We start from the raw sequence: 21493 nt of genomic DNA, 5'->3' as shown, positions 1-21493 counted from the left end.
TGTTCATACTAAAAGCCTTCTTCAGGTTACAGTTTCTCTGTATTGTAGATGTTCATACTAAAAGCCTTCTTCAGGTTACAGTTTCTCTGTATTGTATATGTTCATACTAAAAGCCTTCTTCAGGTTACAGTTTCTCTGTATTGTAGATGTTCATACTAAAAGCCTTCTTCAGGTTACAGTTACTCTGTATTGTATATGTTCATACTAAAAGCCTTCTTCAGGTTACAGTTACTCTGTATTGTAGATGTTCATACTAAAAGCCTTCTTCAGGTTACAGTTACTCTGTATTGTAGATGTTCATACTAAAAGCCTTCTTCAGGTTACAGTTACTCTGTATTGTATATGTTCATACTAAAAGCCTTCTTCAGGTTACAGTTACTCTGTATTGTATATGTTCATACTAAAAGCCTTCTTCAGGTTACAGTTACTCTGTATTGTAGATGTTCATACTAAAAGCCTTCTTCAGGTTACAGTTACTCTGTATTGTAGATGTTCATACTAAAAGCCTTCTTCAGGTTACAGTTACTCTGTATTGTAGATGTTCATACTAAAAGCCTTCTTCAGGTTACAGTTACCCTGTATTGTAGATGTTCATACTAAAAGCCTTCTTCAGGTTACAGTTACCCTGTATTGTAGATGTTCATACTAAAAGCCTTCTTCAGGTTACAGTTACCCTGTATTGTAGATGTTCATACTAAAAGCCTTCTTCAGGTTACAGTTACTCTGTATTGTATATGTTCATACTAAAAGCCTTCTTCAGGTTACAGTTACTCTGTATGTTCATACTAAAAGCCTTCTTATGTTCATACTAAAAGCCTTCTTCAGGTTACAGTTACTCTGTATTGTAGATGTTCATACTAAAAGCCTTCTTCAGGTTACAGTTACTCTGTATTGTATATGTTCATACTAAAAGCCTTCTTCAGGTTACAGTTACTCTGTATTGTAGATGTTCATACTAAAAGCCTTCTTCAGGTTACAGTTACTCTGTATTGTAGATGTTCATACTAAAAGCCTTCTTCAGGTTACAGTTACTCTGTATTGTAGATGTTCATACTAAAAGCCTTCTTCAGGTTACAGTTACTCTGTATTGTAGATGTTCATACTAAAAGCCTTCTTCAGGTTACAGTTACTCTGTATTGTAGATGTTCATACTAAAAGCCTTCTTCAGGTTACAGTTACTCTGTATTGTAGATGTTCATACTAAAAGCCTTCTTCAGGTTATAGTTACTCTGTATTGTAGATGTTCATACTAAAAGCCTTCTTCAGGTTACAGTTACTCTGTATTGTATATGTTCATACTAAAAGCCTTCTTCAGGTTACAGTTACTCTGTATTGTATATGTTCATACTAAAAGCCTTCTTCAGGTTACAGTTACTCTGTATTGTAGATGTTCATACTAAAAGCCTTCTTCAGGTTACAGTTACTCTGTATTGTAGATGTTCATACTAAAAGCCTTCTTCAGGTTACAGTTACTCTGTATTGTAGATGTTCATACTAAAAGCCTTCTTCAGGTTACAGTTACTCTGTATTGTAGATGTTCATACTAAAAGCCTTCTTCAGGTTACAGTTACTCTGTATTGTATATGTTCATACTAAAAGCCTTCTTCAGGTTACAGTTACTCTGTATTGTATATGTTCATACTAAAAGCCTTCTTCAGGTTACAGTTACTCTGTATTGTAGATGTTCATACTAAAAGCCTTCTTCAGGTTACAGTTACTCTGTATTGTATATGTTCATACTAAAAGCCTTCTTCAGGTTACAGTTACTCTGTATTGTAGATGTTCATACTAAAAGCCTTCTTCAGGTTACAGTTACTCTGTATTGTAGATGTTCATACTAAAAGCCTTCTTCAGGTTACAGTTACTCTGTATTGTAGATGTTCATACTAAAAGCCTTCTTCAGGTTACAGTTACTCTGTATTGTAGATGTTCATACTAAAAGCCTTCTTCAGGTTACAGTTACTCTGTATTGTAGATGTTCATACTAAAAGCCTTCTTCAGGTTACAGTTACTCTGTATTGTATATGTTCATACTAAAAGCCTTCTTCAGGTTACAGTTACTCTGTATTGTATATGTTCATACTAAAAGCCCTCTTCAGGTTACAGGTTAGCCTTCTTCAGGTTACTCTGTATTGTAGATGTTCATACTAAAAGCCTTCTTCAGGTTACAGTTACTCTGTATTGTATATGTTCATACTAAAAGCCTTCTTCAGGTTACAGTTACTCTGTATTGTAGATGTTCATACTAAAAGCCTTCTTCAGGTTACAGTTACTCTGTATTGTATCAGGTTGTTCTGTATTGTATGTTCATAAAAGCCTTCTTCAGGTTACAGTTACTCTGTATTGTAGATGTTCATACTAAAAAAAGCCTTCTTCAGGTTACAGTTACTCTGTATTGTAGATGTTCATACTAAAAGCCTTCTTCAGGTTACAGTTACTCTGTATTGTAGATGTTCATACTAAAAGCCTTCTTCAGGTTACAGTTACTCTGTATTGTAGATGTTCATACTAAAAGCCTTCTTCAGGTTACAGTTACTCTGTATTGTAGATGTTCATACTAAAAGCCTTCTTCAGGTTACAGTTACTCTGTATTGTAGATGTTCATACTAAAAGCCTTCTTCATACTTACTTTACTTTTACAATGCAGGTGTTTATGCCAGTAATGTGGGTCTGACATTAATCTATAACACAGTAGCAACATCATTACAGTTGCTGCTTTTGAGGTAACCAGCTACTTGAAAGTTGCCATCACAATCATATTTGCATCTACTTCCTTTGGAAAGTGTAATGACATAAAATCCAAATGTCAGTGACTGCTCAATAGCAGCCATTATTAAATGTTAGTTGAAGTATCTTGATGTTAAAAGTTTCTCATCTTCTTCCAGGTTTTATTCATTGTTGAACTGTAACCAATCTGGTATATAGTTCAGGAAGACACAATCTTAAAAAATCTCCCTAACAGAACAAAACTCTCAACTGGACCACATTACAAACTGAGATGGACAACATACTTATACACTGCCTGCACATAAAAGTAGAGACCTCATTATTTTTTAATTATTTATTGGTGCAACTAAGTCATAATTCATATTTCTGTAGCTTTAATTAATATTGTGATTTTAACAAGTCCAAACGTCATTGTATTTCTTGTTAGCTTCTCTTTCTGTTATTGTAATATTTGCATAACTAACGTATTCTTCAAAAGTCTGAATTTATATCTATGTAATGTCTCTTGAAAGATTTTAGTAGTAATATTTATAAAGCTCACCTACTCTTCAGAAGTGTGAATTTATGTCTAGGTGATGTCTCTTGAAAGTCTTAACAGCAAGGCCAAACTAAAGGTTTTATTGCCTTTTCAACTTAAAAAGGTCCCCCTTGAGGCAGAACCTCTATGTGCAATACATTTATAGCCATAATTTGAGACCCTCTAATTAGTTTGAAGCCCTGAGCTTCAGCACAGCAAGCCCATGCTTTAATTCAGGGATGTTTAGCAGTAATATTTAAATAACTAACCTGTTCTTCAAAAGCCTCAGCTCCCTTCTACGTGATGTTTCCTCTGCTAACTGTTGTGGATTTTGGATGTTCGAAGCTGATGTCATCACAACTCCTTGAGGAAGTCCAGCTGTTGTAATCCCTCCTGCTGTTCTTATTTGATAGGCCTGAAGGTCAGCTGCCGAAAGGGTCACTTGACATGATAAAAAATAAATGAAGAGTCTACTGTCATTTAAATTGCTGATTTAGCTGTTAGCTTGTAACAAATTATTAAAAGTGAGGAAATCTCTTGGTAAACATGAACAAATTAAGTCGTCCTCAAAAGTTCTGATCTTAAAAACAAACATATTTCAAATATGCAATCAGTGTATTAATAACAAGAAGTTTTTTAAAACAATACAGAGTTGAGTTACCTAATATATTTGTAATGGCAATGGATAATCCAAACAAAAGAACATTGTTTTACTTATAAAATCATTTAGTAGTAACAAGATAAAACCCCAAGAATTTAACAAGAACTTTGAGACATATGTAACACTTACTAAAGGTGCTTAAATAAGAGCTGGTAAAGAAAGTTACTGTAGCATCAGAAATGTTTCCAACGTTACAAACCGTGGCGTCCGTCTTAACCATTTCACAAGCTGCACTGCAGGCAAAACTTAATATTCAATTTTATTGTGATGAGAGAACAGGTATGAATAATGTTGCTTCCAAATATTATACATTCAATTGTTAATAATTCATCATACTGTGGTTCATATATCAAAATGTAACATAACTTAAAGAATAAAAATGTAGAATTACTGTATGTTATTGTTGAGCACTTCAGTCATGCTACGAGCTGTTCGATTAAATTAACCTTTTCAAAGACCCTGAAATAATTTAAATTGATAAGTTAACTTAAACTCTTTCTGTTGCTAAGGCTGGGTACTTTTGCTTTTGACAGAATATAAGAAAAGTTATACCATTTTAAATAGCCCAGATAGTTTAAATGAAAATAAAACATTGACTCACATCAACTGTAATAAAAGGAACTCTGAAAACGGAAACTATAAATAACAATGAATGAAAGTACAAAAGAAAAATAATGCAGAGTTGGTATAGTAACTACAAATGCTCGCCCCTTTCAGCAGTGTGGGCATTATAATGTGACAGTCAATCCCACTATTTTTGGGTAAAAGAGTAGCCCAAGAGTTGGCAGTAGGTGATGATAACTAGCTGCCTTCCCTCTAGTCTTACACTGCAAAATTAGGGACGGCTAGTGCAGATAGCCCTCATGTAGCTTTGCACAAAATTCAAAACAAACAAAAGCTACAAATGAATAGCATCACAACATACACAGCCAGAAACATTAGCTGTTGACACTACATGAAAGCTCATAAATACCCACTGTACAGATAAAAGAGAACAATAAACACATCCTCAACAACCCATTTTTCACTCCCATGGTCTGTGATCTGTCGTCCAGACTTTATGACAGTTTGTTGCTTTAAACTTCTATCAACATCTCTTAGTGTGCCAATGGAATGATACTTTCTAATTTTAACAGTAATGAGAGTTAGTGAAAACACAAACAATGTTAGAGTAAAGCTTGAATCTCTGAAAGCTCTGTCTCATGTTGCTGGTGTCATTGTTCATCTCTTAGCAACACCTTTGGCTGTTAACTTGTTAATAAATCACAGGTATAGTTACGAACTTGTTTATTTCTGAACATATTGCAGAATAGTCACACTAACAGATGCAGATAACCCTACAATAAGATTTGAAGTAAAGTTAAAACCAGTAAAGAATAAACACATGTAGTAAGAAGTTAAAACGACTTGACTGAAGTGGAATTTTACTTTTGTCCTTTGGAAAATCGTAATACTTTCACTTGTAATATATAACATAAAACAGTTGAAATAAGTACATCATATCTATTAGAAGTTCAAACATATAGTAAAACTCGGTCGTATTTATTAATGACACAAATTTTGAAACACACAGCTTTCCCCCAGAACATCAGCTGTGATCTCCACTCATAAGATATTCTTGAATAAGTTCACTGACACTAACAGGTGGGTATAAACATAAGTTCATAACTGTAGTTAATAATCAAGATGCACCCTTTCCAGAGTTGGATTACAACAGGCACAAAATTTTGACATAACAATTGTATTAAACTAAATTAATAGTTCTTTAAGTATGCTTTTAATGCCTCTATAATAATGTTATTTATGGATATTTAGAATGAATTTCAGCTGTTTGGGAGTCAGTTTCAATGAGGTTCATAATAACCTGTCACAATAGCTTTATGAATACAAGTTGAGACTAGATAACATACCAACACTTCACTTCCAAACCACTAAAGTGACAGTGAAGTGTTAAAAACCATACATTTTATCTTCAAAAAATACTACAACTTAGGAATTTGCTTATTAAACTAGCGAATTAAAAGCTGTTTATTCATTAAAAAAAACAATTATGAATTTTTTTTCTTCAGTTATAATTGACAATAGCACACAATACACAAGCATTTATAATGTTATGTCTTCCTCATAAGTAGTCTACAAGTGAAATAAAGTTCTTCACCAAAACACTTTTACAAACCATATGTTACTGGTCAAAGAGACACTACAGTTTAAGCAACCTAATGTTTTGATTGGACAATTAATTCCTGAATAGATCAAGAGAAACAGTGATTTTGGCAAAAAAACAGATTCACTTGTAAACCATAAATATTTAACGAACTAATTTTGTTTTGTGATAGCTTAGTGATGATAATGGAATATACAATGTATAGATAAGGAATGATACTGAACATCTGATAGTAACAGAATTGTACACATAGTTTTTAAATGAATAGGAGAATTCAACGAAATATGACTGAAGATTTGACTATATGAAGGACAATAAAAAAAATATACAATGCACATCTCACCTGGTACCAAGAACTGCTGGCCATCTTGACTCTGAGCATATTGAACAATGGCCCCTGTGACTGCAGAACTGGAATTGGTCATTGTCAGTGTCTGCAGACCCTGAAGCGTGCCATCCTGTGAGCCTGTTGCCAGTTGAATGGCTGAAACTGGAACTACTTTAAAAACATTTAAGTGTAAGAAACAAATGAACAAGCATTTATAACTTATAATCTAATTTACTTTCATGTTAACATCTGAAAATGAATCAAGTATAAGAAACAAATGAACAAACATTTATTACTTAGAATCTAATTTACTTTCATGTTAACATCTGAAATTGAATCAAGTATAAGAAACAAATGTACAAACATTTATTACTTAGAATCTAATTTACTGCCATGTTAACATCTGAAAATGAATCAAGTATAAGAAACAAATGAACAAACATTTATTACTTAATCTAATTTACTGCCATGTTAACATCTGAAAATGAATCAAGTATAAGAAACAAATGAACAAACATTTATTACTTAGAATCTAATTTACTGCCATGTTAACGTCTGAAAATGAATCAAATATAAGAAACAAATGAACAAACATTTATTACTTAGAATCTAATTTACTGCCATGTTAACATCTGAAAAGAAATCCCAACTTGTTCCTAGATATACTACACAGAATTTGATATTAGTTTTGGTCTTATGATACATAATGTCTTTATCAAAGATGCAAAAAACCTGATGTATATAGAAGAGTAGCATTAAGCTAGAAGGACTTACTGTGAAATGTGTATTACACTTAATACACATGTACCTACTAGTTATGTTATTCACACTTTCTTTCCTATATTTTTTCTCAGCATATATCTACATGCATAACGTAGCTTTACTTGCAACAAACCTTGGGCTGTTTGGTACTGAGTGCCTGCAACATTAATGGTGTTTGATGTGATGGCTGTACTGTTATCCGACTCTTGGGTACTGCTCTCTCCTCCTGTGGCACTTTCTTGTTTCACTTCAATTCCAGTTCCTCCTCCTTCAAGAGAAACAACAGTTCCGTGATGTTCTGTGGATGAGAGCTCATTCAAAATCTTGCGATACGAAGGACGCCTGGCTAGAATTTCACGCCTTTTTCTTGCATCGTCCTCTCCTGTGCCTAAAGTAAATGTAATGCTGTCTCCATCGCTGGCATCTCCCTTGGCAGCAGTGATGAGCTAAGAGGCCACAAGACAGAGACAGTAAAAATAAATATGACAATTATCAAAACTATAATATATTATTTGTAAATAGACATAAATAAAGGCCCAAAACAAAATTATAACTAAATACTTTCATTACATCTACATGTTTAAGTCTCATGTCAAATTTTAATCTGTAATTCAGGACTTCTCAAAACTCTTTAGTTTGAGATTCCCAGCAAGACCTCAGACGTTCTAGTTGAAGTACTCTAACTAAATATTTAAAAGAAATATTAAATACTAACCTTACTCTAATTTAAATTTGTTCTTCAACAAAATAGTTCTGCAATAAATAGAATTCCCACTGAATGTTGTTTTGTCCAATGTCAAGGAAGTTCAAAAAATATATACACACACACATAATCTGAGTTCCCACCACTGAAAGTGTCTTGTGAACTCCAGTTTGGGAAAAACTGGTGTAGTTTACTTTTTTTATTTTACTTCACTGACATGAAAAAAAAAGTTAAAGAAAAAATACATATTTCAAGTTAACTATTAATTAAATCCACTAGAGAAAGGCTGAGAAAGATACTGTACATTTAATATATTATTAAATATGTTTTGAAATTATCACTTACTCTTTTAAAAACTTTAAATGAGGTAAGGACAGAATTCAACCACATTAAAATACAAAGTTACATCATAAAGTATATTATAATAGTCTGTATTAAATAACTATTATACTTTTAAACGACATACAGAAATATATGATAACACATGTAATTCAACTGTTATTAAAGTAATACAAATAAAAAACAAGTGCATCTGTTTCATGATCCAGTTTAAAAACAGAAAAAAATTGTTAACATAACAGTAGGGGTAAAGAATTAAACGGTCGTTGTTTTGGCCAAAGGTTTTACAGGTAACGAGATGTTCTTGATATAAAGACAATGGGCAAAGAAGAAACAATATTGTGCTTGAATTACGAATATGTTATTTATTCAAATAAAGAAAACCAAAAGTATGTGGGTTGTTAATGAAGCAAACTGATTGAAACGTTATAAGATATTATTTAAATAAATACTACTAAAAACCATTATTTAAACTGTTGTTGAAGATAAACCAAACAAAAGGAAAACACACTTTGGTAGAATAAAATAGACAAACACAATCAATTTCTTAAAATGTTAAAAAAGTACAATGTTTTAAAATGAATTACACAACACCCACCCATACAGTTCAAAGAGTAAAATGTTTCAAAATGAATTACACAACACCCACCCATACAGTTTAAAATTTATAAAAAAAAGAGTAAAATGTTTCAAAATAAATTACACAACACCCACCCATACAGTTCAAAATTTATATAAAAAAAGAGTAAAATGTTTGAAAATGAATTACACAACACCCACCCATACAGTTCAAAATTTATATAAAAAAAGAGTAAAATGTTTGAAAATGAATTACACAACACCCACCCATACAGTTCAAACTTTATAAAAAAAAAGAGTAAAATGTTTCAAAATGAATTACACAACACCCACCCATACAGTTCAAACTTTATAAAAAAAAAAGAGTAAAATGTTTCAAAATGAATTACACAACACCCACCTGAACAGGATGAACCCCTCCATCTCCCTCAGCACTGTGAATTACTGATCCCTTGTTCACTAAAATCACATTTTTTCCAAACTAGAAAATAAAATTTGTAGTGAAATAAGCAACAAATTCAGAGTGAACAACATTAATCATGTTACTGTAGCATACATTACATTTTTCAATCAATAAAGGTAATCTCTTAAGTTCCACAATGCTTTATTTGTTTGCTGAAGTTCACACCATGCTACTTGAGGGCCATCTGTACCAGCCGTTTTTAATTGCAAAGCCACAGACTAGAGGGAATGAGGCTGGTCGACATCTAACTCTTGGACTACTCTTATCAGACGAAACAGTGGAACTTGATTGTCACTCTTACAGTGCCTCCATTGCTTCAAAGTGCAGAGCACAAAACTGTGGAACCATAAATCCATAGCCCAGAATGTAATCAGTCTGAACGGATTCCAGCACAAAAACATCATTATTATATATAACTTTTTTAAGTCTCTATGTACCATTACAACTAAATGACAGTGTAGAACTATTACTATCCTCTTGATAAGGAAGATGTTTTATAAATTATTTCAATAAAATATTCCATGAACACCAACTTGCTTTAGAAACAAATGTGATGTTAACAGTATATGCTGATTTTGCAAGCTTTTAAAAAACATGTCTAAAACAAAAAAGTACACAGAATTAAAAGCTTTGAACCAATTTTTAAAACACAAATATTTCTACAATATACAGCTGCCAGCTACTGAATATTGTACAGCTGCCAGCTACTAAATATTGTACAGCTGCCAGCTACTGAATATTGTACAGCTGCCAGCTACTGAATATTGTACAGCTGCCAGCTACTGAATATTGTACAGCTGCCAGCTACTGAATATTGTACAACTGCCAGCTACTGAATATTGTACAGCTGCCAGCTACTGAATATTGTACAGCTGCCAGCTACTGAATATTGTACAACTGCCAGCTACTGAATATTGTACAACTGCCAGCTACTGAATATTGTACAACTGCCAGCTACTGAATATTGTACAGCTGCCAGCTACTGAATATTGTACAGCTGCCAGCTACTGAATATTGTACAACTGCCAGCTACTGAATATTGTACAACTGCCAGCTACTGAATATTGTACAACTGCCAGCTACTGAATATTGTACAACTGCCAGCTACTGAATATTGTACAACTGCCAGCTACTGAATATTGCAGCTGCCAGCTACTGAATATTGTACAGCTGCCAGCTACTGAATATTGTACAACTGCCAGCTACTGAATATTGTACAGCTGCCAGCTACTGAATATTGTACGGCTGCCAGCTACTGAATATTGTACAACTGCCAGCTACTGAATATTGTACAACTGCCAGCTACTGAATATTGTACAACTGCCAGCTACTGAATATTGTACAACTGCCAGCTACTGAATATTGTACAACTGCCAGCTACTGAATATTGTACAGCTGCCAGCTACTGAATATTGTACAGCTGCCAGCTACTGAATATTGTACAACTGCCAGCTACTGAATATTGTACAACTGCCAGCTACTGAATATTTGTACAACTGCCAGCTACTGAATATTGTACAACTGCCAGCTACTGAATATTGTACAGCTGCCAGCTACTGAATATTGTACAACTGCCAGCTACTGAATATTGTACAACTGCCAGCTACTGAATATTGTACAACTGCCAGCTACTGAATATTGTACAGCTGCCAGCTACTGAATATTGTACAGCTGCCAGCTACTGAATATTGTACAGCTGCCAGCTACTGAATATTGTACAACTGCCAGCTACTGAATATTGTACAACTGCCAGCTACTGAATATTGTACAGCTGCCAGCTACTGAATATTGTACAGCTGCCAGCTACTGAATATTGTATTGCAACTGCCAGCTACTGAATATTGTACAACTGCCAGCTACTGAATATTGTACAACTGCCAGCTACTGAATATTGTACAGCTGCCAGCTACTGAATATTGTACAACTGCCAGCTACTGAATATTGTACAGCTGCCAGCTACTGAATATTGTACAGCTGCCAGCTACTGAATATTGTACAACTGCCAGCTACTGAATATTGTACAACTGCCAGCTACTGAATATTGTACAACTGCCAGCTACTGAATATTGTACAACTGCCAGCTACTGAATATTGTACAGCTGCCAGCTACTGAATATTGTACAGCTGCCAGCTACTGGATATTGTACAGCCGCCAGCTACTGAATATTGTACAGCTGCCAGCTACTGAATATTGTACAGCTGCCAGCTACTGAATATTGTACAACTGCCAGCTACTGAATATTGTACAACTGCCAGCTACTGAATATTGTACAGCTGCCAGCTACTGAATATTGTACAGCTGCCAGCTACTGAATATTGTACAACTGCCAGCTACTGAATATTGTACAACTGCCAGCTACTGAATATTGTACAACTGCCAGCTACTGAATATTGTACGGCTGCCAGCTACTGAATATTGTACAACTGCCAGCTACTGAATATTGTACGGCTGCCAGCTACTGAATATTGTACAGCTGCCAGCTACTGAATATTGTACAACTGCCAGCTACTGAATATTGTACAACTGCCAGCTACTGAATATTGTACAACTGCCAGCTACTGAATATTGTACAACTGCCAGCTACTGAATATTGTACAGCTGCCAGCTACTGAATATTGTACAACTGCCAGCTACTGAATATTGTACAGCTGCCAGCTACTGAATATTGTACAACTGCCAGCTACTGAATATTGTACAACTGCCAGCTACTGAATATTGTACAACTGCCAGCTACTGAATATTGTACAGCTGCCAGCTACTGAATATTGTACAACTGCCAGCTACTGAATATTGTACAGCTGCCAGCTACTGAATATTGTACAGTTTTCTCTGGTGCTACCAGTGCTTAATTTTGCTCTCACATTCTGAGAAAAAAAACAAGTTAAAAACCTTAATTATTTTATAGATGGTTTAGGCAAGGTCTTCATAATGTGCAAATAATGGTTAAATGGACAGCAACTCTTTACTTCAACATGAGAGTAATTGAGAAAGTCCTGGAGTACCAATCTACAAAAGTAGTTCAAGTAGAAAGGATGATCCTTTGGTAGATTTTTTGTCTTCTGTTTTTCATCCTTTCACTCAAGCTACTTTAGGAGACTAGTCTTCCAAGGATTTCTTCACAACTGTCATCAGCTGTTAACAATTTCATCTTTGCTTCATCAAAACTTATACATCTTTGTTTTTAAACTTTTACAGTTTTGGTGAAATGTTCATCACCAGATGAAGCCTGCTGCCTAATGGTGTCAGTATTACTTACAAATTGCTAATTGTTTATCTAAAACATGTTGTAAACTTAATATTTGATCCAGATAAACTGTATGCCTCATTATTAGATCTCCAAAATATTTTCTTATTACCGAATGAAGTCCAGTGCCTGTTGGTGCTTGAATTACAGACTGTTGGTTTGGTTGTATCACAGACTGCACATGCATCGGTTGAGTGCCACTAGGAATAGAAACATGAACAATGGAGACACCACCTCCTGGCTGAGGCACAGCAATGGCTTGTGTCGTTGTGGATGCTGTTGATGCAACCTATGGAAAACCAAAACTCTTTAACAACAGTTTTACATAAGTTATGTCATAACACAATATTTTACAAGGTCATTGTGAAGCAAAACTAGCTATGAAAAACCAACAGACTCATGTGGGTACCCACATTCTTTTCTGTGCTACGAGGCATAAGCAATATGGTTCCATTGCCTCTGACCTGTGTACCAGGTGTGAGAGAGCTTGCTGACACTATACCAGCAGATGGCACTGTTCCATTTTGACCACCTCCCCGGCTAACCACTGTTTGAATAGGTGATGCTGTAGCTCCTTCAACAGAAGCTGCATTAGCTGAGCTTTGGTCTTCTACAAGGGTGTCCATAGTTTATCTGAAATCAAAAACTCACCAATAAAGAATTGTTTTACTTTTATTCTATCTTTTCACTTGAGATACCAATATTTACTGTAAAAACAAGACTTTATCCATAACAACTGGTATACATGTTGGTAAAATCAAAGGTATCCTAAGGCTCATCTTGGGTTCTAGTTTAACCGCTTACGTGAATATGTAAAACTTAATAGTAACACAATGAAACATAATATGTTTATTTTGCTATATTTGTTTTCTAATTATGTTTGAAAAGAAAGAACACTCTTCAACTAAGGGAATTTAAACAAAGATTTCCACTTTGGAGAAAACATTAAAGTATGGTTTGGTTTGAATTTCGCGCAAAGCTACACGAGGGTTATCTGCCCTAGCCGTCCCTAATTTAGCAATGTAAGACTAGAGGAAAGGCAGCTAGTCATCATCTCCCGCCACCAACTCTTAGGCTACTCTGTTACCAACGAATAGTGGGATTGACATTCACATTATAACGCCCCCACGGCTGGGAGGGCGAGCATGTTTGGTACGACAGGGAATTCGAACCCGCGACCTTCAGATCACGAGTCGAGCGCCCTAACCACCAGGCCATGCAAAGCTAAATATAAGAGACTGGAAAGAGCATTAGAATGTCAAAAATATCAAATATCACACTTCCTGATAAAATAATAATACATTTCATTTTGTAAACTTACATTTCTATATTTTAAAAATTCATTTATACCTGCAGTAGTCTAAAATGCAAATGTTTATTTTTGAATTTTGCGCAAATTTACACAACGGCTATCTCCGCTATAAATTGTAAAATGGAACCCTAACCAATTAAACTAAGAGTATGTATCACAAATATTCATACTTTAGTACCTATCATGTTCGGATTGTGTGAATCAAAGGGATTCGGGGTTCGTAGCCCATTGCTACAAAAACGCGCTACGAACTCTAGAGCCATGAGGTATACTATAGGATTTATCGTCAAATCCCAGTACTTGATGAGAATAAATCAGAACATGACTTGTCAGGAAGTACTGCTGATTTGTTACCTTCCCTCCAGTCTTGTTCGAGACCTCGTCACACTAAACATGCTCGCTTTTTCAACCGTGGGTAGGTTATAATGTGACGGTCAATCCCACTATTCGTTGGTAAAATAGTCCAAGAGTTGACGGCGAGTGGTGATGACTAGCTGCCTTCTCTCTAGTCTTTCACTGCCAAATTAGGAAAGGTTAGAGCAGAATGGCCCTCGTATAACTTGGCTTGAAATTCAAAACAAAGAAACACAACTCACAGTGAACATGGTGCGACTTTTTGAAAAAATTCGTGACTTTGAATTTTCTCAAACATTTTTTGTCTCAGACTGTGAAAACATAACATTATGTACACAGTTCTATAACGCTATTTTCCTCAGGACGCATGCACTACCCACTCAGTTATTATTAGATTTCCATTAGGGCAATGAAAGAGTATACGTTAGTGAAAAGAAACTTCAGACAGATATTTTTCCCGAGAAAAAGTGCACGTAATGCTGCACAAGGAAAAGTTTTAGGACAATACAACTAGAACGACAGAAACTTAGCCACATTGCTCAAACAAATCCAACTGTTAAAACTACGCGCACAACTAGAAATATGTATGTGTGAAACTGTTTGAAAAATTTAGGTGATCTGAAAACGTATGCTTTACACACTAGAAAAAAGTAATAAATGTATCACTCCGCATATCACCTCACGTCATTACTCCATCATTCTCTAGGTTTAAGTATTTTGTAACCACGGTATTCTGGTACCTCAGAATGGTACGTGTATGTTGTATTCTTTATATCACTCACATCACACTTATTCCATTCTACGAAGTTACTACTTGCATAAAGTAATACAGCGATAAAGGGCCTAACCAAACACCAAAAAATGCACTTGAAGATCTACGGTTGTCCTTCAGGAACAGAATAAATTTACAATAAATTCTGCAAATACATTATTCTACTTTAATAATGAGAAATGCCGAAATACACTTGAAAATATCAAGTGTGTTTTAGTAAACTAAGCGACGTTGTCATCCTAAGTGACTAGTACACTGGTACCTCGGTTCTCGAACTTAACCCGTTCCAGAAGGCTGTTCGAAAACCGAACCAATTTTTCCCATAAGAAATACTGTAAATTACATTAATCCGTTACAGACCTCCAAAAAATTACGCATTATGAAGCATTTTAAGTAGAAATATTGCTTATTTATACCTGTATAACAATACTTACATGCATAAAGTCAACCACAAAAACCATAAACACAATAAAAAAACAATAAATGAAAATTTAACTGCACTTTACTGTGCTGAGGACAGCAGATGGCGTAAGTGAAAGGTGGTGAGGAACGTCGAGAGTAGGAGGGTTATTATTGTTTGGAAGGGGAGTCACCTTCCATAAAAACGTCAGGTAACTCTCCTTCTGGGGTTCTTTCTCTTTTCTATTTCTTTGCACCGCTACAAGCTGCTTGAGACTCACTGGACCTATTTCTCACTGAAAACTTGTCTAATGAGATTTGTTTCTGCCTGGCACCCTCCCCATGTCTCATCACACTATGTATGCCACTTCTCTTCCTAAATTTTGCAAACCACCCCCTATTAGCCTTAAAGGCATCACTTGTATCAGCACTTGTTCCAGAGGTGTTTCCCAAGAGGTCAGCATGCAACTGCTTTGCTTTCTCACAAATGATGGTCTCAGAAATTCTATCACCCGTTAGCTGTTTTTCGTTTACCCAAATCAACAACAGTTTTTCTACCTCTTCCATTGTTTGTGATCTTTGTTTCGTAACCACTGTCACTCCTTTTGCAACATCAGCTCCTTTGATGACCTCTTTATTTTTCAGTATGGTGCAGACTGTAGACTTCACCATACCAAACTGTGTAGCAAGGTTAAACACGCGAACACCACTCTCATACTTCGCTATGAGATCTTTTTTCACCTCTTTTGTGGCTCTAACAACTTTTCTTTTTGGTTTGCTGCTTTCATTATCTTTCTTTGACCCCATGGTGGCTTATTTAATCAAAATATTTAAAAAAACAAAAAGAAAAACGAGAACGTTCACATCAGATTTTAGCGGGGGTGTGGACTGAGCGACAGGTGCGGGTAAAATGTTTTGGGCAAGCTTGGCGTGGGCCGAAAATGGTCGAAGGGTCGTTCGGGTCAACAGTCGGGTTATTTCGGGGGTTCAAGCCACGACAGCTTGGTTCGGAAACCGAGTTTATGTTCGACAACGGATACATTTTTTTCTCAAACAATATTTTCGAAAACCGAATTTTTCGAGAAGGGAGTCGTTCGAGAACCGAGCTACCACTGTATTTCTATTCCAAAATATAAAAGTTAGATTGTTAACAAGGTTTACCTGTGTATCTGACTCTGTATGTTATTGTAAACATTAACTTACCAAACAGGACGAGGCTTGTCTGCCTGAGCTATGAACATATGTAGGTAACTAACCCGTTTTAACTTCCAGAAGAAGAAAAATGAAGTTCGCCAAGTTAACCTACTGAAGAATGATAAGAAAAGCGAACTCATAAATTAATTACTGGCGCATGCCCAATAAAATACAATTTGTTATATCTTGATTGGTCTGAGGATTCAAATGTCGATCCCAAAGTAATTCAGTTTGGTTTGGTTTGAATTTCGCGCAAAGCTATGCGAGGGCTATCTGCGCTAGCCGTCACAAATTTAGCAGTGTAAGACTAGAGGGAAGGCATTACGATATAAACAAGCCATGAGTTTACGTCCGAATACTGCCAATCTTTAGCACATTGAGGCTAAATACTTCATTACATTACATGTTCAAAGTTCGCAACGTACAATGAACAAAGTAAAGGTGTATGCCTTCTGGGCAATCTGTGCTTTGCCCACTTTGTGATAACGATTATTAGCGTTATAATCCCATAGTCTTATCACTGAGCCACTGGAGGGGATGAATTGAGGAAAAGCAGTTAAGCAAAAACACCCACCGCCAACTTTTGTGTTACTCTATCAAACAGTGGTATCTCACTGTCATACTGACAATGCTTCCACGAACCATAGACCCTCGAATTCACAACTCACTATGATGGCCAGTCGACCACTCTCAGCCCACCTAACAATCTAAAAATAGCATTTACAATATGCGAATAAAATAAAACAGTATATTTATTGACCAGTTATGTTGTGTACTTTCTTAATATTACAAAATTTATCCTAACGACGAATGGTGCGTTACCACTTCCAATAGTGCACTAGTTAAAACCAATATATATTACGTCACTATATAAGCTTAAACTATGTCATATTTTTATCGAAATAGATTATGTATCTTGCAAGACCACCGAGGTCTGGTGAAAAATTAATAATGTCCTGTTTAAACGAGAGCAAGCAGTGACGATAGGATGAAGATGACGTGAATCGCCGATTCTGACGAAAACAGTTTCAAATTTTACTTCCACTGATGATACTAATATATATTTTAATTTAAAACTCTTAAATTATAAAAAAACACACTTTATTCATCGACACACGTGTACATAAACGATCTGCTGTAAAGTCTGTAAATAATTCATGAGAAAAGCTTTATATTTAACAGAAACATACAAAGCTCAAGGTGTGACGGGGATTCGAATCCGCGACTCTCGGATTACGAGTCGAGTGCCTTAACCACCTGGCTATGTCGGGGCCCCACGTGAAGTAAAAATGTATATCAGAACGGCTGGTATGGGTATTAACACTTTTACTGATAGAATCATAATGTTCTCTGCTTTATTAGAAACAATACTGAAGTGTGAATGGGTGTGGATTGGGGAGGGAGTGTAATGTTCTCATATTTATTGTTTCTGTGTCGTCTCTTCAAGTTAGAAACATTTAATATCACTATCCTATAAGTCATTTCAAAATGGAAATATCTGCGACCCACCGACTAGAAACCGTTACCCGAACTGACTGAACCGAAACACAACATAATTATGCACGACACCACCATACTATTCACGTCTCTCTTGTTAATCACGTTGCAGAAACGTATAACGCATGTATCACTTTCGTCATGTCTCGTGCTACTGCCTTATTCTATGGTCATTTGTTTTGAGTTTCTTCTCAACGTGCTCAACCAATTAAGTTATAAAGGACATAATTATGAAACTATGAACGTTCACAGTGTAACACAAACAGTTGATTTGTTTGTATGTGTGTAATTATACACAAAGCTACACAATAGACTATCCGTGCTTCGCCCACCACAGGTATCGAAACCCATTTTCTAGCGCTGTAAATCCACAAACATACCGTTGTTCCACTGAGGATGGCGGGCAAACGGGTTTATTTGCATATAATTCAGCAAAGAACTACACAATGGCATATCTGTGCTCTGCCCATAATGGGTATCGAAATCCGGTTTCTAGCGTTGCAAGTCCTCAGACATGCCGCTGTGCCACAAATCAAACATATAAGTAATTCCACAACATAATTCATAACAATTTGACACTAAACAAATATTACGAATCTTTCGCTGACTCTTCGCACGACTTAAGAATCTACCAACAACAAACCGAAAATTTTAATCGCTGCTGTAGAAATTTGAATAATTTTAAAGACTTCTTTCGGAATTTAAAACTCAATAAGTTAGGTTTTCGTTTCGTCAAACTGACAGATGAACCGTGTTAGCTGAAAATAAAAAATAAAAACATTACTTTACACTCTTACTACCACGTTTAGAACATTGTAAACACCATTACAACATTCTAAACAGATTATTAAAGATTCATACGTACCTATTACTTTTCCACCTTGTCTGTCTTTAGTACAATTGTTTTTCGCACACCGAGATTATTTGGTTTTAAGCGCAAAGCTGCCCCATGGGAAATCTGCCTAAGCCCACCGCAGAGATCGAACCCTGAATTTTAACAATAAGCCCTCAACCCTAAAGCTGAGATATTTGTTGTTATTTTCTCATGCAAAACTACAAAATCGATTACATGAACTGAATTCACCGCGAGAAATCGAGCCCCGAATTTCAGCATTACAAAGTCCTCGATCTCACTTTCGAGTTACCAAGGAGTTGAAATCACCGTAAGGATAAACAATGAAAGAAAGTAGTCATGAAAAAGATAACAGCCCGACTCAACTCTTCTCAAAATGTTAAGTGTTATAAGTTCTCCTTCTTAACATTAAGCTACTGGGAAGTTGCAATCATTCACGGTTGGACGAACAGAAGCCATGAAACCAATCATGTAATTAGTGAAAATTGTGATTACAATATTATTCTTCCACAATCATAAAATATTTAAAAAACTAAATTTCCAACGAATGTTCGACTCACAGAGCCAATTTATATAGGTTTAAACTTCAAACCTGACATCGTACAAGGCTTCTTTCATTCTCTAAGACCGCTTTTAATAAGCTGAATTGAGCTTGTTTCTGTTGAAAGCCACTATACTTTTGTGAGAGTTGCGGGTTCTGTTAAGCTATTTTGTGGTGGCTGACCTTAATACACAATAAAATGGATATAGGAGTGGTTTCGGTAATTGACTAGATAAATGAATAGCTCACACATGGTTACAACTTTAGAATAATCCTAATTCCACTCTTGTACAGTTAAAAAAAATCACCATTTTGCGAGTAAGCCATAAAAGAGCAGTTTTGAAAGTCACGTGTTCTGGGCTTCTTTCCAAAGGCACTTCGATTTTTTTTTTCTGGCGAAACTTGGGAAACAATGATTTATTCCACAAACAGGGGATTGCCAATCTTTACGACTTCAATATTGAAAATAAAAATACAATAAAGTTAAATATCAATAGTAAAGCGGTTTTAGGATTAACTTTATAAATACACTGGTAAAAGGTTAACAGCACAACATCAAACCCTTACACCTGTCATCCAATGGCATAGCAGTACGTATGCAAACTTACAACGTTAGAAATTGGGTGTCGATACTCATGGTGAACAGAGCACAGGTAGCCTAGCATTTCAAACAAACACTTACAAAGGGCGCCCTCATGTGGAGCTATGAAAAGTGATAAACACATCACTTTATAATACTAAATGATACAGTATTATCAGCCTCATTTGTAACAGTGCTTCAGTTTTCAGATGACACTAATATTCTATTGACTTCTAACGTGGCAAAACTACAAGAAAGAAATATACCAGCTTCGATTTTTTTGTTTGTTTGTTTTGAATGTCGCGCAAAGCTACTCGAGGGCTATCTGCGCTAGCCGTCCCTAATTTAGCAGTGTAAGACTAGAGGAAAGGCAGCTAGTCATCACCACCCACCGCCAACTCTTGGGCTACTCTTTTACCAACGAATAGTGGGATTGACCGTAACATCATAACGCCCCCACGGCCGAAAGGGCGAGCATGTTTGGCGCGACGGGGATTCGAACCCGCGACCCTGGGATTACGAGTCGAACGCCTTAACCCACCTGGCCATGTCGGGCCCCATGGAAATTGAGCAAGCGTATTTCTTTACCATCAAATCTATTATTATTAACTAAGTAATGCAGCAAACATTTTCCAATACGACTGGGTGTAAAGTCATCTAAAAGTAAATAAATTGGAGATGAATGCCAATGGCACTCATTCTATTGTCATTTAAACAGTGAAGCAAAGGTATATGCTGAAATAATCGAGTCTACTGTCATCAAAGACAAGGCCTCAAATTGAGGACCGAAGGAAAGTGAGGATGCTGAATAGGCGAATTTCTATATCACCAAGTTTATTACCATCTACGAATACAAGTGAATTCTGACTGTATTCACCCATTAAAGAAAAAATAGGGACACTGTGTTTAAGATTTGGTTTTTTTTGTTTATTTTTTTCAATTTCGTGCAGAACTACTCGGTAAAATATCCACACTCTAATTTTAAAGCAACAAACTAGAGTGACATCACCTATCACCATCTATTGGGCTGCTCTTTATCAATGAATAGCAGGATTTACTATCAAACTATTACACCTCTATAGCTGAAAGACCGAGCATTTTCAGGAACGGGATTTAAACCCACGACCCTGAGATTACGAGTCGAACGCTTCCATAAACTTTGAAGTCTCTGCCCTGACCATTCGGTTCAGTCGTCACATTAAGTGCAATTTTGGTAGAAAATATCAAATACTTATGAACTAATGCACTGCGAACCAAGAACCAAGAATCATCAGATCACGAGTCGAACGCTTCCATAAGCTTTGAAGTCTCTGCCCTGACCATTCGGTTCAGTCGTCACATTAAGTGCAATTTTGGTAGAAAATATCAAATACTTATGAACTAATGCACTGCGAACCAAGAACCAAGAATCATCAGATTACGAGTCGAATGCCCTAACCGTTTGACTCATGTGCCGATCTGATAGAAAACACCTAATATTTATGAACTAATGTACTATACACC

General features: G+C 35.8%; 1 protein-coding gene across 2 annotated transcripts in view; it reads right to left on the bottom strand.

Annotated features, from left to right (window-relative positions):
• Window positions 1–21493, bottom strand: part of LOC143234363 (cyclic AMP-dependent transcription factor ATF-1-like) — a 50306-nt gene that overhangs the window by 8627 nt on the left and 20186 nt on the right. The window contains exons 2-7 of one of the 2 annotated variants that reach the window (XM_076471667.1): window positions 12902–13121; window positions 12601–12777; window positions 9181–9261; window positions 7293–7605; window positions 6413–6565; window positions 3514–3685 (exon numbers count right to left, since the gene is read on the bottom strand). In XM_076471667.1, coding sequence (XP_076327782.1) covers window positions 3514–3685; window positions 6413–6565; window positions 7293–7605; window positions 9181–9261; window positions 12601–12777; window positions 12902–13114 — 1109 coding nt within the window. In that variant the 5' untranslated portion in view covers window positions 13115–13121. Of the gene's footprint in view, window positions 1–3513; window positions 3686–6412; window positions 6569–7292; window positions 7606–9180; window positions 9262–12600; window positions 12778–12901; window positions 13122–21493 lie in introns of both variants that reach the window. The other variant, XM_076471666.1, reaches the window with a different exon arrangement.

Source organism: Tachypleus tridentatus, chromosome 12, assembly GCF_004210375.1.
Source record: "Tachypleus tridentatus isolate NWPU-2018 chromosome 12, ASM421037v1, whole genome shotgun sequence".
NCBI classification, from domain to species: Eukaryota; Metazoa; Arthropoda; class Merostomata; order Xiphosura; family Limulidae; genus Tachypleus; species Tachypleus tridentatus.
The sequence above is the reverse complement of the archived record's forward strand: the minus strand, read 5'-3'. Positions and strand labels throughout refer to the sequence as shown.